This window comes from Syngnathoides biaculeatus, chromosome 2, assembly GCF_019802595.1.
Source record: "Syngnathoides biaculeatus isolate LvHL_M chromosome 2, ASM1980259v1, whole genome shotgun sequence".
Taxonomy (NCBI): domain Eukaryota; kingdom Metazoa; phylum Chordata; class Actinopteri; order Syngnathiformes; family Syngnathidae; genus Syngnathoides; species Syngnathoides biaculeatus.
In genome coordinates this window covers 8,751,709-8,769,436 of record NC_084641.1, presented here as the reverse complement: position 1 = coordinate 8,769,436, position 17,728 = coordinate 8,751,709, and the positions used below count along the sequence as shown (strand labels likewise).

The 17,728-nt window shown below is 41.0% G+C and overlaps 1 protein-coding gene across 5 annotated transcripts in view; it reads right to left on the bottom strand.

Moving 5' to 3' along the window:
• LOC133506541 (receptor tyrosine-protein kinase erbB-4-like) overlaps positions 1 to 17,728 on the bottom strand; it is a 182,902-nt gene that overhangs the window by 56,439 nt on the left and 108,735 nt on the right. For all 5 annotated transcript variants that reach the window (XM_061830790.1, XM_061830783.1, XM_061830801.1 and 2 more), the window contains exons 4-7: positions 6,855 to 6,989; positions 5,734 to 5,799; positions 1,145 to 1,263; positions 408 to 549 (exon numbers count right to left, since the gene is read on the bottom strand). In XM_061830790.1, coding sequence (XP_061686774.1) covers positions 408 to 549; positions 1,145 to 1,263; positions 5,734 to 5,799; positions 6,855 to 6,989 — 462 coding nt within the window. The remainder of the gene's footprint in view (positions 1 to 407; positions 550 to 1,144; positions 1,264 to 5,733; positions 5,800 to 6,854; positions 6,990 to 17,728) is intronic.

The following is a 17,728-nucleotide window of genomic DNA, read 5'->3' as shown; positions in this document are numbered from 1 at the left end:
AGTCCAAAGCAAACATGGTGAAGCAGCATTTTGTTATAATGCTGTACACAAATGGAATAAATTGCCAACAGAGATGATGTCTGCCCCAAGTGTGTGTGTGTTTTCAAATCCAGATTAAAAATTTTTTCCACTTTTCAGTGATATTTCTTGCATTAAAAGATGTTTTAATTTTACTTTTTCCAAATGTTTTATTTATGTATTTGAATGATTTTAATCATGTAAAGCACAATTAGTTATCTTCCGTATGAAATGTCCTGTACAAATAAATTTAGTTTGCTTTGCTTTAATCTCTTCTCAGTTAAAAAGAGCCTGGATTGGAATAATGTGTTTAATTATTGTTTTGCTGTGAGTTTTGGGTGTCTGTAATTAAACACACTTGCTAAAGTAAGGATACAAAGTGAACATACGTGGGCATTTCTTGACACAAAAGGCTCCATAGGTATACTTCGCTCTTGGATTGTGCTCCAACTGGAAGGATGTGGGATTATACACAACTGGCTGAGGGCACTGGGTCACACATGCACCACTGTTGTTGAAATTAGTGCAAGCCTGCAAAAAAAAAAGAAGAAGGAAAAAAGAAAATCACAAGATAGAGTGTAGAATAGAGGATACGTGTGAGACCTCCTGTGTGGGAGGGGAGCTGTGGAGACCACTGGAAGGTCATAATTCTCTCACAGAAGCTGTTGTGAATGAAAAACTATTACAGCTGCAATTCATTTTTGACACGCGTGAGACAAATTGGAGCCATACATCAACTGGCACGATGTAAATACTGAAATGTTTTGCCGTAAAACTTTTAAGTGTTTTGTTGCTCGTAGCCACTGACTGAAATGGCAGTAATTGAATTGGATGAACCTTCCTGTGAATTACAGCAACAATATCACACCTCCGAGAGCGCAATGATTAGTGCAGGTCCAAACAGGACCGACTCTTGGTGATAAGAGGGATATTAATTGGAACAATGAATCACCAATTTGCTCTTTGAAGAGCACCGGCGCAGCAGACTCTTGCCGCCTTGTGAAATGACAAACAATGCATCACGAAGTAAACAAAGTAAATCATTCTCGGAAATGACAAAGAGATGTCGCGCATGAGAGGACACGTGGAAGGACGGGCCGGATGTAAGCAGGTTGTGTGCACGTACGAAGCAGTCTGTGTCCTTGGGTCCCGAGCAGCCACCAGCACACTCGCGATGGCAGCAGTTGCTGACGTACGGCCCAAAGCATCGACCGTCACACTGCTCTGCGCACACCGTCTTCGTCACTGCCCGCAAAAAGGAGAGCTTTAAAGGTCTACCACACACACACATGCAAGCAAAAAAGAGACAATATCGCCACCCTCCACACACTTATGGTACAATAATATGACATTCTGGCAGATACAAATTAGGGGTCTTACAAGCAAAAGGTCGGTCGAGTCCAAGTGCGACCAAAAGTCTTGAATAAAACTTGAAAAAACAGCATGGTCATTTCTTGCCCTTGAACAAGCCGCTTATCTTCTGGAAATTATAGTCGAGCTCGGAAGCTTGCTGCTTCAAATGTGCGGCAGCATGGAGCTTCTCTGATTCTGCCTGGAAATTAAAGTTCTGTTGTGACAGAACCCCGCTGGTTCGCCGCATAGGTGTGTGTAAAACAAACGTTGTCTTCAGAAGATTAATATCCAACTGTGCTGCTTATTTCCTGAAAGCGATGCTATTATGTGCTAATTGCCGCAATGCCTTTTGACTCCTATAAGACTTGTCCTTCCCAACATTAGTCGTAATGTAAAAATTTAAAATGGCTTCAAAATATTCTCTGGATTCCACATTCTAAACTAAGCTTGTTCACATTCAGTGCAAAGTCTCTGCAAAGTAAATAGCCCAAATCGTTTTTTTTTTTATGAATATATTAAACTTGCTGAAAACATGGGAAAAGACTGAGAACCAATTGTTGAAATTTCACATTGGACCTTTTTTGGCATTTCTGTGTTCCTGAGTTTTTGGGGGCCGGTGGCTTAAATGGTTGTCCAGTGAGGTGGCTTAACAAGTCAAATGCATTATAATGAACTTGAGAAAATGACCTGATGAAGTGATAAAATAAGTTAACTATGTTAACTATGAGCCAACCTTTAAGTGGCTAATGTTATAGTTATACGGTAAATGGAAAGAAAAAAAACAGCCTTCTGCTGCAGATTAAGAGGCACGAATGATTCGCGCGTAGGTCAGTCTCTTCTGGTTCAGAATTGGATTTTGGGTGTTGTGGCTCAAACATATGGGATTCTGTAGGTGTAGAAAAGTTGCTAGACAAAATATCAACTTTTCATGTCGTAGTTGTGGTATTTGATTGAAAGATGACAAATGAGCAGTGTGTGGTTTCATCACATTCAGCAGACACGCCCACAGTGTTTGAGACTGAAGGAAATACTTTGATTTGTCACAATTTTGAAGCCTCATATTTCCTAATCATTATGTGATGCCAGGGAAAGGATGAGAATAAATTGTAGATTAATATAGTATAATACAATTTTCTGCTACCAACGGATCCAGAGCCACATGTGGCTTTTTCATCCTCCTGCTGTGGCTCACTGTGACTTTGTGAAAATTAAGGTGACATCTACAGTAGGGATGTTCTGACATTGTATGGCAAGAATCGATAACCAAATAAATCTTTGCAATCGGCTATTATTTTGCGGATATCTATATTTTACATAAAGTGAAATAGTCTTTTTTTGTGTGTGTCCTCTTCGGCAAATTTGCCAACGGAAACATGCAAGTGAATTCATACGATTATGAATGCAAAAAGAGTATTTGAGAGAGTAAGTATTTGAACACCGTGCTATATTGGAAGTTCTCCTACTTAGAAATCATGGAGGGGTCTGAAATGTTGATCGTAGGTGCATGTCCACTGTGAGAGAGATAATCTAAAAAGAAAAACCCAGAAATCACAATGTATGATTTTTTTAAATGACTTATTTGTGTCATACAGCTGCAGATAAGTATTCGAACACCTGTCTATCAGCAAGAATTCTGACCTTCAAAGACCTGTTAGTCTGTCTTTAAAAGTCCAGCTCCACTCCATGTATTATCCTGAATCAGATGCACCTGTGTGAGGTCGTTAGCTGCATCAAGACACCTGTCCACTCCATACAATCAGTAAGACTTAAACTTGTAACATGGGCAAGACCAAAGAGCTGTTCAAAGACACCAGAGACAAAATTGTACAACTCCACATGGCTGGAAAGGGCTATGGAGAAATTGCAAAGCAGCTTGGTGAAAAAGGTTCTGTTGGAGCAATCATTAAAAAACGGAAGAAGCCAAACATGACTGTCAATCTCAATCGGAGTGAAGCCCCATGCAAGATATCACCTCGTGGGGTCTCAAAGATCCTTAGAAAGGTGAGGAATCAGCCCAGGACTACACGACAGGACTTGGTCAATGACCTGAAAAGAGCTGGGACCATCGTTTCCAAGGTGACTGTCGGTAATACACTAAGACGTCATGGTTTGAAATCATGCATGGCACGGAAGGTTCCCCTGCTTAAACCAGTACATATCAAGGCTCGTCTTAAGTTTGCCAATGACCATTTGGATGATACAGAGGAGTCATGGGAGAAACATTTGTGGTCAGATGAGACCAAAATGAAACTAATTTCATTCAGTCATAATTTCACTAACTGTGTTTGGAGGAAAACGAATGATGAGTTACATCCCAAGAACTCCATCCCTACTGTGAAACATGGGGGTGGTAGCATCATGCTTTGGGGGTGTTTTTCTGCACATGGGACAGGACGACTGCACTGTATTAAGGAGAGGATGACCGTGGCCGTGTATTGTCAGATTTTGGGGAACAACCACTTTCATTCAGTCAGAGCATTGAAGATGGGTTGTGGCTGAGTCTTTCAACATGACAATGACCCGAAGCACACGGCCAGGAAAACTAAGGAGTGGCTCCGTAAGAAGCGTATCAAGGTTCTGCCGTGGCCTAGCCATTCTCCAGACCTAAACCCAATAGAGAATCTTTGGACGGAGCTGAAACTCCGTGTTTCTCAGCGGCAGCCCAGAAACCTGTCTGCTCAAGAGAAGATCTGTGTGGAGGAGTGGGCCAAAACTACAGGAAACGTTTGAACTCTGTAATTGCAAACAAAGGATACTTTACCAAATATTAACATTGGTTTTCTCAGGTGTTTAAATACTACAGCTGTATTACACAAATAAATCATTAAAAAAATCATACATTGTGATTTCTAGATTTTTCCTTTTAGATTATCCCTCTCACAGTGGACATGCACCAATGATGAAAATTTCAGACCCTTCCCTGATTTCTAAGTGGGAGAACTTGCAATATAGCAGGGTGTTCAAATACTTATTTTCTTCACTGTAATTGTTGTGTCTGCAATGCAGCGGTGATTGACCTCACTCAATTAATCGAGGATGGAAACCAGGACCAGGGGTCGACCCGAGAGGATCCCTGTGGTCAGGAAATGTCCCACAGCGAGGGACACAGGGTGGTCCGCCGCTGCCCCGAAAACTTACACCGGGCACTGTCCGTAGGGCCCCAGTGGCACTCCCCGAGCCATTCTCCCTCCACCCCTGTTCCACATGATCCGCCACCCCCACACCCCTGAGGCAACAGGAAACCCCCCCAACAAACTGCAGGGCCCGAGATGCAACCACTCCCAGACCACCCCAGCCCCAGGATGGGAGAAAGCCCCTTATTTTTCGGAATTTGAGGGACAGATAGGGGTACCCGATAAGAGAATGATGAGGGCGGGAACTCAGGGAGTGGGCCATGAGAGGGAAGGCCCCATGACAAGCAGCCATCCAGCCTGTGGGGCCCAGCCTCAGGAGCACTGCCATGTAACAACCGGTAAGTACAAAACCCACCTACCCCCTGTTACTATCATTGGCCCTACTGCGTGAACCAGTGCAAACCCCCTCCCACAAGTGGTGTTCTGTATTTAAAATCAGTTTGAAATCTGAATGCATCCTCCACATGCTTTGGTGATAATGATGCCTTTTTGGTTCTCATTTTTAGTTTGCTGCTGGTGGAAAATTCAAATTTGACTTTAATTTCTTGGAGACAAGGAGGACTAAAATAGACAATGGTTTTTGATTGTATTCATTCATTCATTCATTTATTCATTTCCCGAGCCACTTATACTCACATGGGTCATGGTAGCTTTTTATTTTATTTGAAAGTAATTTGCAACCGAGCATACTTCTCCAAATAACGTGTTTTTGAAATAAAAATCTGTCTCTGTTGCATCTCATTGATTTAAAAGAATCCAACAATATATTTTAAAATACAGGGTGTCCCAAAAATGTATACACATTTTAAATATTTGTAAACTTGATGCTTATTATAATTCAAATAATTTTCAACATGTAAAAGAATTTACAAATCATTATTTAAAGTGTGTATACATTTTTTGGGACACCCTGTACATACAGCTAAAAATAAAACCCAAACACAAATAAAATGCAGTGTTTTAAAAGTGAGTATAAACCTGAGATGTCAGAGGTTTTGTGACTTCTGGTGGGGTTTTCTTTTTTCCTGTGGGAGGAAGTCCAAATGGCTCTTGGAGTGTTCGTGGTTGCAGACCCCGGGTATAATCTATAATGGCTGCTCATTCACTTTAAAGAGTTCCTTAAACTGCGAAGGACTAAACTGCAGTATTCAACTTTGCTGTATCGAACTACATTATCTTGACTAAAGCAAGGAAGTGAATATGACACCAGAAGGCATTGCATACTCACGGATTTGACACTGGTTATCCTGAGGACCCCAGCACCGTCCATTACAGGAGCGATCACAGCGTCTGCCTGCATAATGTAAAAACACACACAAAAAAAGAAAGAAGACTCTCACAAACAGTTACTTCTGTTAAAAATAGCATAATCAGAACAAACATGCAAAAAGTCTTTCTGGGGATGACTAGCTAGGCCGTGCTCTTCCATGATTATGCTGGAAAGTTGGACTACGCATCTGCCGTCGTCAACGTTTAAATGACTGGCGTTAATAACATAGTAAGGAGAAGAGAGCAAGCAGACTGTCACCAGGCCCACTCCCATTGCAGGGCTGCGAATGTACAGTACATTATAAACACCGCCTGCCAAGCAACCCCAATTTGGCAAGCTCAACTCCCACATTCTATTGTCATTTCTTTGCCCGCCTCCTCAAGTCTTTGTTGTTTTTCTGCATCATCCTCCTTCATTGGTGAATTTCATCAAATGAACTCTATTTTGTCGTGAAGTTGGCAACTTTGCACGATACTTAGCTCTCTGCAGATTTTAAGAGTCAACAGCAGAATGCTGAAAACGAAAGGTCATCAGTCGTTTTTGTCGTGCGAACTCAAGTTCAAGTAAACCCCCCTTAACCTTTGTTGCATGCTCAATGTCTGGCACTGAAGCTGTCCTTACTGTTCATCCTGATGGGTTTGATCTAATATTCTAAACTTCACTTGAAACAAGCAGAGAGGCTAATCCAAAAAATGAGCCATGAGGAGCCTCTTCTTGTGACATTGAATGTCCGCCAGACAAAAACGCCCGTTGTGTCTAAAGAAGAGGGACCAGTGGACCGGAGGGCCTGCAGACAAGGGGCAGCAGTACCAGCAGAACCTTCATGAGCAGCTGTCAGATTGGTTGAGGCTTAAAAAGAGCACAGTGAGACAGGAACTCCATGGGCTTTGCTGCAGAGTGGCCACAGCGCAGACACAAACATTCACACGCTGATCTAACACCATGTGATTTTCCCCCTTGTTGACCAGTAGGCAGACGCAATGACTAAACAGCTATGAGCCTATTGTGGCTCGGCATGTGGATCACCTCCAAAAAGTGTCATTGTCATCCACTGGCTTCCACGCTCGTGTAATGCTCACATCCAAGGTTGCTGTTGTTGGACGGCACCACCAGTAGCTCCGCCTGGGGGTTTTTGATGATGTCACGCCAATGGATGGTGTCTGCATGGCAAAGGAATTTGTTCTGGTCAACGTAAAGGCCCCCGTTGAGGATCTCTGCAAGGAGAGAAGCCACCAGTGAATATAGAAGAGTAGTATACAATGGCAGGAAATCAATAGATCAAGGTGAACCACAATAATCTCAGAGTACCGGCATACAGATCTCGCCAAAGTGCATCTGAGTGTGAAGATAAATGTTATTGGCAGACCAATTCAATACCACAGTCATTTCGTAGGTCCTCCAAAAATAGAATTTCGTTGTGGAACCATCGAAAAAAGGAAAGTACAATTTCCAGACTATTTCATTCATTTCTTTTAACTTTCTGTAAATGGGAGAGATGGAAACATTGGAAATTGCAGGAATGTGGTGGCTGTCAGCAGTATTTGTAAAGTTATAGACACAACGTTCATTGGACGAACAAATAAGTCACACATATGTGATCTGAAAGTATCTGTAAATTAATGAGAAGACCTATCGCGTCAAAAATATAAAACATTTACTGTGTAGTCAAATATTTCTGCGTAGAATTTAAAAAAAAAACACTCAAAAATGTTCAATGAGGTCAGTAGCAGGTCGTTATTTCCCCGAAAGACAGAGCAGCATATTAAAACTTTTATTTAACCAGCACAAACTATATAAAAAAAATACTCAGTAGTAGTTAAGTATAATGAGGATGGACCCGAAATATATTTGCAACTCAAAGATGTTCATTCCTTTTCAGCCCGAGGTTGGGCTAATCACACACCAGAGCGTAACAAAAGGAGCAGGGAGAAAAAGCGAGTTGTAATGTATACGTACAACACTCAAGATAATGATGTTAGTTGGGAGAAGTCACGTCGTGTTTGGTTCACTAAACAGATGTCAGCATTTCTGACAGATGTGGGCAAATCCACATGTCAAAGTGTATTCATAATCTTTGCCTGATGACCCTCTTGTGCCAGTTAACGGGGAATTATCCAGGCATCCGTGCTCTGTACCACTTATCCTCACTCGGGTCGCAGGTGTGCCGGAGCCTTTCCCAGCTGACTTCGAGTGAGACCCTGAACATTCTCTCAAGTGTCTCTTGGTACAAAGAGGCACCAATAAGAGCGAACATGAATCTGGACCTGCTTCACCTCACGCAGTCCAACGTAACGACATTGTACTGAGACTGAACTCGTCTCCTTCTGCTTGCTCACAAAACTGATTGTCCTGGCCAGCAGTCTTCCTTAATAGATGCCTGCACATGGAGTGTGGTAATGAAGTCTAATCCCTCTTCTTGTTACTATTACAGATTTTGAGGGTGATGAAATGATGCTTTAGTAATCCCTCCCCCCCTTTGCGAGCTGTGACCCGTATGAGAAGGAGAAACAACATCAGTGTCCTTCTCAGACTGTTGTCTAACCTAGTTTAGGGATTTAGATGCAATCACCTCTCCTGCTCTTCTCCTACAATATGAAATACTGCCAGATTTTACACCCCCCCAACTTCCCACTGTCCCATACACACACACACACACACACACACACACACACCACACACCACACACACACACACACACACACACACACACACACACACACACACACACACACACACACACCACACACACACACACACACACACACACACACACACACACGCACGCACGCACGCACGCACGCACACACACACAGTATATGAAATGTCCTATGCAATTAAATTTCAAATAAAACCTTACAATGTGCTTTAGATTAGAGCTGGATTAGTTGACGGGTATTATCTCCTTGGGCTGATTATTAAGACCAAGTGAGTTGGGTGTAGAACACACACACACACACACACACACAACACACACACACACACACACACACACACACACACAGGAAGCTAATCATCACCATCCGACATCATGATTAACGAAACGGGCCTTAGTGAAGGCACGGACATTTATTCAAAGCCCTCTTAGAGGTGACATGTCGCTCTGTCTGCCCGCTGAACGGCCCACAGCCGTGGCCTCGTGTAATCACGTTCCCGTCACAATGGACAATTTATCAGAGGGGTGTTTTACATTAATGGACGGAGGCTGTGGGGGGAGGAGGAGAATGCACTGTTTCATTCCAATCAGGACCACACGGTTGGCATGCCGTAATGGTGGTTAGATTCATCATGGAATAAGCAGCTAAGCAACATTTTAGGGATATTACAAGAACGAATAAACTAAATATAATAGTCATAATAATACTGCGGTGACTAGTACTATTACTAATAATATGTAAGGCTGTTAAACTTTGATGAAAAAAAAGACAAAATGAAGAAAAACACCCTCTGGCTAATGAGGACTATGAAAAAAAGAACTTTTCCAGAAAGATGACAAGCATTTATTGTACCTTTGCGTTATTCATTATTACTCAGAGCGATGCCTCTCGACTGTTAGTGAGTCAAGGCACATTTAGTACATGAAAAAAATCTCAAGGAATAACCCCACCCCCAAAAAGTCCATAAAAGTGGGCACACAGGTTAATTATGTACCTATTATCAAGTGGAAGAGCATTTCATTCAGCTGCAAGTCCATATACACTGTATGTCACTGGGATAGCTAGCTCGCCAGCTAGATTAGATTAGATTAGATAGATTAGATTAGATAGATAGATAGATAGATAGATAGATAGATAGATAGATAGATAGATAGACAGATAGACAGATAGATAGATAGACAGATAGATAGACAGATAGATAGATAGATAGATAGATAGACAGACAGACAGACAGACAGACAGACAGATAGACAGATAGATAGATAGATAGATAGATAGATAGATAGATAGATAGATAGATAGATAGATAGATAGATAGATAGATAGATAGATAGATAGATAGATAGATAGATAGATAGATAGATAGATAGATAGATAGATTGATAGATAGAGTGCAGTTTATCAAAAAACAATTTGGGAGTAATCAACCAGAAATAGATACAGTAATTTCCCCCTCTGCATCTGATGATGTCTCACAGCATAGTGGCTGGTATTCACTAGCTTTAAGTGCAGTGACCTAAGAAATCCCCCCCGGCAACCTCCCTCCACTTTCCATGCCCGCCTGCCGAACTTCGATCTTTCCATCAGGGGTTGGAACTCTGCACCCGTCCATCTGCTCACCACAATGTCGCTCACTTCCATTGCCACCTAGTCTTGTAATTCACAAGGCGGCCATAAAACCCATGGCCTGACATGGGAGGGTTGGCGAGGAGGAACAAGAGGAGTGAGTACAGAGATGGAACACCAATATGAGCGGTGGAAGGAAAAAAAAATAAAAATAAAAGAAAAGTGAGGGAAGGTGTTATTGCTCAAGCTCTGAAAATCAATTTTGACAAGAAATTGTGTGGAAAGTAATAAATGTTCACTGCACAGAATTTTACTATTACTATTTTGTGATGGCAAGGTCACATGGTTAGTTCAAGGAAGGTCTGTGAGTTGTAGCTCTGGATGTTAAACTCATCCACTCCTACATGTATTATGCAGACAAATTATAGAAACCAAGCAAAAGGGAACTGTTAAAGTAAATCAACTGTTGGTGTGTCAGTGTCTTATGTTTAGGATTTAAATGAGGCATAAAATAAAATCCCTACGGGTGCTTTCCCATCTGTATTTCACTTGCCATGGTTTGAATCATTTGATGGGTTTGTAAACCATGCCCTAGTGTGCCCCGATATGATACGTGTTCATTCTAATCCTACCAAAATGTCTCACATCAAACCACGTGACATTGCATTGTGACTTAGCAACCAAGGCTGCACAAATACAAAATGCAACAAATATGACATATACTGATAACTGATCATATTCATGCACAACCTAGCAGGCTACAAAAGCATGACTAGAGCAAGTTTACCTTCATTCTTATAGCGAAAAGATGTTGCTATCAGACGTCGTATGAATGCTGGTGTGCGAACATGCTCAAATGAAAACGTGTCCATTAAATCCAAGGTCTAATCTATTTGCATGCCACCTGTAGTGATGTCATCATAATGATTTTTGAGCGTGCTGGCGACATAATGTATCAACAATGCTTCATCCTGTTTGCAGCAGATGGTATCGCTAATATTATTGTGGTATTGCGCGCTCACTGTATCACAGCATACAAACGAGGTGTCAGTTCCAGAGCCATTTAGAGTTCAAATGAATGCACTCATTTGCGAGCCAAACCACAGGAGCGTTTGCGCTATTTACACCTGCCTGAATAAACTGCACCAAAGGGGGGCAACAAATGAGTCTAAGATTAAAATGCACTAAATGGTTGCCAATTTAGCGATAGCTTAATTATGTATACTTGATTTTACTTTTCTGACGCCTCATGTGACATCTCTGAAAGATGTAAAATAATTCAAATTTACTTGACAATGAAAATACATTAAAAGTCATTGTGAAAAACTGAATAAGAGACGCCCCTAAAAATGTTTATAATTGCCTTAATAGTTTCAATTAAGTCTATCCCACAAGGTAGAATCCCAAGAAAATTTGATTTCAAACTCATCTTCCATTAGCCTTAAAAATAAATGCCTCACAGATGATTCTATTTCAATGAAATAAAAGCGTACCATGTCTCCAGTGACTCGGTGGAAATGTATTGAAATAACAATAACAACAAAATAAAATCTTTTTCCATATGGGTTAAAATTATAAGAGGAAATGTGGTAACACCAGAACAGAATATTAAGAAAGTAGTAATGACGTCCTCCACCAAACTCTGCTCAGTCGACAATTATGCTCATTTTACTCTCATTCAGCCGAGCGAAGAGCCACTATTCTAAAGTCTTTTGTGGGCGATGATGAAGCCGGCAGCAACCAGTAACCACGATGCTCTGCAGGGAACCCGCTGATGAGCTTTCATCAGTGCTGCTCGACACTTGTCCCACATCTCCGTCTCGCTGTAATTATGCTGATGAATAAAGCCATGATAGTGATCTGTCCTCTGCTGATGAGTACGCGTTTTTACACTTGCTGGTATTTTCTTGTAGGTTGTGACACACAGCTGAGTATCTGAGGACGCTTCGGTGGAGAGTAGAGAAGAATAGTGCATCACTTTTCTTTTTGTCCTCGGAAAACAAGACCAGGTATCCTCAAGGACTGCACATCAAGCAAATCTGTGCAAAGACCCCTTTAAAAGGCTTTTTGACCGTGGTTTGGCGAGATGAGGATGATAAAGCGATATATCCATATGCAGACCTGAAGAGTTAAACAAAGGATTCACCTCCTAAATGCCAATTAATCATCCCACAAGTGAATGCTGGGATCCTCCTAGGAAAGCAACTTGTAATTGTTGTTCGAAGAAAGCCGAGTGCTGCTTCTTTAATGAGTAAAAAATTGATTAAAAAAAAAAAACTTGTTATGGCTTTCACGAAAGTCCCATTGCGCATGTAAAAACAACTGTCAAGCTGTGTGCTATTATTAAGTAAGTTTCTGTAGTAAATAGCGACAATCAACAACTTTTGTGACTTTTGTTTTCAAACTTGCCATGCATGGTTACGGCTCGACTACCAGCGGCCGTTTCCCATTTCCAGTGTCTGGGAAATGTCTCAGAGTGGCCCTACAAGTGCATGCAGAACTAGAGGGAACTCAAACTAATTACATTCATTCGGGGAGCTACTTCTGTCAACAACAGACACCACCTGAAATGGCAAACGATCCAATTCAAATAATAATTTCATGAAGTGGGAGAGACTAGGAAAGTGTCAATCACCTTGGAGGGGGTTCAAGTTAATTGAGGCAGAAGAGACTGCATCCAATACCACAGTCATTAGTACAAAGAGATCACCCCTCGCCATTCATACCTCAGGACTAGAGGTGAGGAAGGGGTGCTCCCTGAACTGATCACGAGGCAACTGGTGGCATCCATCTTTCAGGTCTTCTTTGGATCTTGCACACGTGAGGCAAGACAAGAACGAAATGAATAATACAGCATTTGGGAGCTGTCTCTGTTATATAAGTCTTTTTCATCCTACAGTTGAAACGGTCACTGTGTAGGTTCTTACCTGAGATGGAAGGAAACCAAATATAATTCCCTGCAAGTGAACAATATTTGGAATGGCAAATAAACAGATGTGGGTAAATATCTTGATAACTGAACAATTCCATCGCAATCCACGTGCAATAATTGGATATACATGGATTTAAAAAAAAAGGAAAATTCTCCCTTGACAAAGATGGTTAAATTTAACATACAGAAGTATTATTTGACAATATATTTATTTATGTTGTCAGCGGTGGTGTAACACCTACACATGCACATTTGCTCATTTCCAAAGATCAACTTATTTCACATCATGTTTTAGGCAGACTTTAGATTGTTGAGGTGTACTTATTAAAGTGATCAGTGTTGGGAGCTGTTTGTAGAGTTCGGAAAATAGCTCATTTCAGTCATCTGTATTTAAGAATATACACTATTGGAGCCAAAGACCAGAGTGCAATGGAAGCGGCGTCTCAGAGGAAGCGATGTGTGGAAGTGTGTGAAGCACTCAACTGTGCCATCAATGGCTCTGAGCTTGTTTGTTCCCACGAACGCAGAGAGAAAAACTGGCGAGAAGGAAAGCAGATGATGTGAAAATGAATTCTTTGATCTTATGACTCACAGTTTTGACAGCGGACCACACACCAGCCGCTGGTAGATGATGCAAAAAAAAAAAATCCAATAAAAGTGATGAATCAGCAAAACGGGCCAGGAGTAGACCAGGACCAAATGAACTGTCATACCCCCGAAGCTACACATTTTCAACAGAGTGTGGTGTGTTTTTATAAATGTCACCATCTTTGCGAGCAGAGAGTCGGCACAAAACTTATCTGATCTTCACAGAGAGAAGGTGTGTCCCTGGAGTCCCATTTCCCCACTTCTCCATTATTAGCTCTGCCACCCAAACAGATATTGTGCTCGGTGACAAATGGGAGTGGAGTGGCTATGCGCCGACAGCGCGGGGGTGGTGCGTTTCACGGTACCCCCATCAACCAATCCAAAGCGCCACCACTCCCTTCCTGATAATTGTGTTTTAAACCCCCCGATTAAATTTTCCAGTCTCCAATGATGTTGTTTCTGCCATGAATCCTGATGAAAATTTTTTTGTGTGCACTGAGGAGTCCATGTAGGAGGCAGAGGATGACACTTTTTGTCCACTCTCTCCGTTTTCTGCCGCCCACTTTTGCTGCAACCCCCCGCACTTACAAACACTCCTAGCGTTTTAGCCCTTTCCAGTTTCTTAAACTAAAACCCACCCACAGGCAAGTCGAGTGGTGTCAAACTATTATAGCTGGAGAAACCGACAAATTCATCCATCCATGTCGTTTGTCCTCACAAGGGTCACAGGAGAGCTATATCTTGGATCTTTGGCTGAGAGGCGGGGTCCGCCCACGCATGGACAGGGCGAACACGCAAACCCACCCCCTGTGCGTCCCCGAAAAACCTCTTGTGAAAAATGACAATGGAGACATAGGAGGAAATGGTGTGATGGACTTGGCGGCCTGAATAAAAACCTTTTTGTTGTTCTTTATCCAAATAAAGCAGCAGTCCTGCTATCAGCTCGAGCCAAATGAAGACCAAGCAAAAGAATTCGTGAGCAGCTTAATGCTAATCCTGTTAATAAGCAAAGTGGTTGACCAAGATTTTGTCACCGTGGAGATTTGAGGAGACAATGTAAACATGCCACAATGATTCTGTAAGCACGCTAATAAGTATAGGTATAAGCAGAAAGCTTAAATAAAGGAGGATAAAAGTCTAGCTCTGTGGCAAATTATGTTACAAGTAGCAACAAGCAACCCCGTTGTCAGCAGAGTTCAGAGAATATCATTAGCGGATCGACGAGAAAATGATCAGTCCCAGCTCACAACGGGAACGTTGTGCTAAGACACAAGCTGCGCACAACACACTGACTTGTTAACATAATATAATCATCTTCATTCTTTAGTAGTAAGAAATGCTTAGTGCTCACGACCTTGGATACTGAATGGCCAAAGAACAAAGCACGTCTCCTGGGAGGCTTTGATAACAACCCACATTTCACCGAAACTATGGTCATCTGATTGAGCACCACTGGTCAATTTTAGAGGTCAAAATATAATTCTAATTATTTCCATTTCTAAAATTGTGATATTGTGAAGATTTAAAAACAAAACAAAAAAAATACATCCGTACCTGCTCAGTGGAAAATCCACTTAAGGTGACATTGGTAAAGAAAGATTTAACTCACTAAATTTTCAAAACTATTTTATTGTAAAATTGTCAAATGTGGATCAATCTAATTAATTAGAGGCTATTTAATTAATAGATTAATCACATTTAAATTATGCAGCAATATGTCCTAAAATGCAATATTGCTTATTTTAAATGTATTTTTGTGGTTGACTGAATCAAATCATTGATATCGGAGTATTGTTAACTATAGCAAAAAACAATTGAATTGAATACAAAACACTATAAAAAAACCAACAGAAAAAAATCCCTAAATACCTAAAATTTAAAGTTAATTTTCATTTTTTCTGAACAGCATTGTCAATTGAGAGGTTGGCTCATAATGGAGGGTTGAAGGATCTTGGTGGTATGAAAACTCCTTTTTTCCACAAACTGCAAAAAACTAAAAAAAAAAAAAAAAAAACATACTAATCAAGGCATGCTTATTAGGTAGTTCATATATAAAGGCGGGCACTGTGGAATATCCTCCCTGTGCTTATATGAGTTTTCTCTTGGTACTCTGATTCTTGGTACATCCTAAAAACACACGTGGTAGCTGATTCAAAGATTAAGTTCTCTGTTGTTGATAATGTGAGTTCAAAGGGTTCTTCGACGGGGTCACAAAGTCTGGGCCCACCACTTTGTTGATCTTTTGTAGTTTAAAGATGCTTCTCCAATCCTGCTCTTGAATGGCCAACACAGACGTCAGAGGTGCGGTCTTGTTTTGTGCTACTTGGCACTTTTTCTTTAACCAACAGGAAACTTTATTGACAGTATACTGCCCGTTAACCCATTCATGAAATGTTTATTTTCTGTTAAAGTACAATTTTTGTGAGCAGAGCCTCAGTCTGTTTTATCTATATTTTTTGTTCCCTAAGATTTTGTATTCATTGTTCGACGTGACAATGTACATCACTCTTAGAATTATAATTAAAAGTGAAACAGTGACTGTCTCCATGTGACCTGCAATTGGCTGGCAACCAGTTCAGAATGTACTCTGCCTCCTGCCCGTTGACAGCTGGGATAGGCTCCAGCACTGCCATGACCCTCGTGAAGATAAGCGGCTAAGAAAATGGATGGATGGATGGATGGATGAATGGTTTAACGTGCATCTCAGGTAAGACGAAGTTAAAAAAAAAAAAAAAGCAATCTGAGGCCTCCAGACCAAAAAGATTGACCACGAAGCCCTTCTGACACACCACCAGGTCCTTATATGTTTGCAACAAGGGGAAATTGGAAGTTAAGCATGAGCGAAATTAAGAAAAGGAATGCAGAATTGCACGTGATCCTGATTTGGGTGTCAATTGAGGCCAGCGTACATTCAACAGATTCGCTGTGCGGCAGAGAAGTGACAGGCAACAACAGGTTGGAGATCGCTGAGGCTCATTTGGCCACATTTCCTACTAGTGACAGCTTTAGAGAAGAAGGCCAAGGTGTACTTGGCACTACATAACACTGGAATGAGTCTTATTCATGTTTTTAAAAAAAAAAACAATTTGGTTGTTGAACTCTGAAAACAGGGACAAGAAAGGAAAATAAAAGGAATAGTGAGGGTTTTCCTTGCCTAGCAAACAGCAGCACTGTCTCTGAGCAAACCACCGTTTGAAGCGATGAGATGTGTTTTGATTATCAGCGCCTTAATGATGACACAAGCTCCATTATTAATGTGTTGCAACCCTCTCTTTTCTCACTCTTTAAAGGCACAAGCATTGCTGGTATGAGCCTTTTTTTCACAACATGGTATTTTAAGGAATTTTGTGCAAAAACTGAAAATCACAGTTGTCATCATGAAGGATTTTTTTTTTAAATAACCGATTATTGTCAGAAATATTGAAGGGTAATGTAATTGTTGATGATCAAAAATGTATCCAGTGTAAATTTCATTGACGAAGAAAATAAAGTAGGGTGGCACTGTGGAAGACTGGTTAGTACAGCTCCTTCACAGTTCTGAGGACCTGGGCTTGAATCCAGGATCATATCAGTTAATAAATCTCAATTGTACGTAATCTGATTTATAATGTAATCCCTTTAGTGTGAAGCACAGTTCACATCGGGCAACAAAGATGTGCATTTTTTTTTTTTTTTTTTTAATCTTCAACTAACATTCCAAATCTCTGACTGTGGGCAGGCTGACCCTGGAATCTGATTTATTCTTGTTGGGATTCACAATTTTTTCCAAATGCACTGTGAATGTTTACATGGTGTGTCCAAGAAAAACACAAAAACAATTGTTTGTGTGGATTTAGTTAAAGCAAATTGTATTTGTCTATTTTTACCAGTGTGTTACGAAATTCAGAAGAATATTTATGACCAATATCTTGAAAAAAATACAGTTAATTCTGAAGGGTTAAATACTTTTTTTGCAACTGCAACAACAGCAGAATCTTTTGAGCCATAATTGATTCCAACCACTGCGGGAACTGTTGACTCTAGAAAATCCACTCCAAAATACTGCCTAAACTGTGAGAGAGCATTTTTACAGTGAAATATTTTCAACTAGTCATTCTACGACCCGCCATCTGAAGATATTTGCTCATCTTCCCCATTCACTGCTGTACAAACGCTATGCAAACAGACTTGAAAGTGGGCCAGTTAAAAGAAAGAAAGGAACTCAAAATAAGGG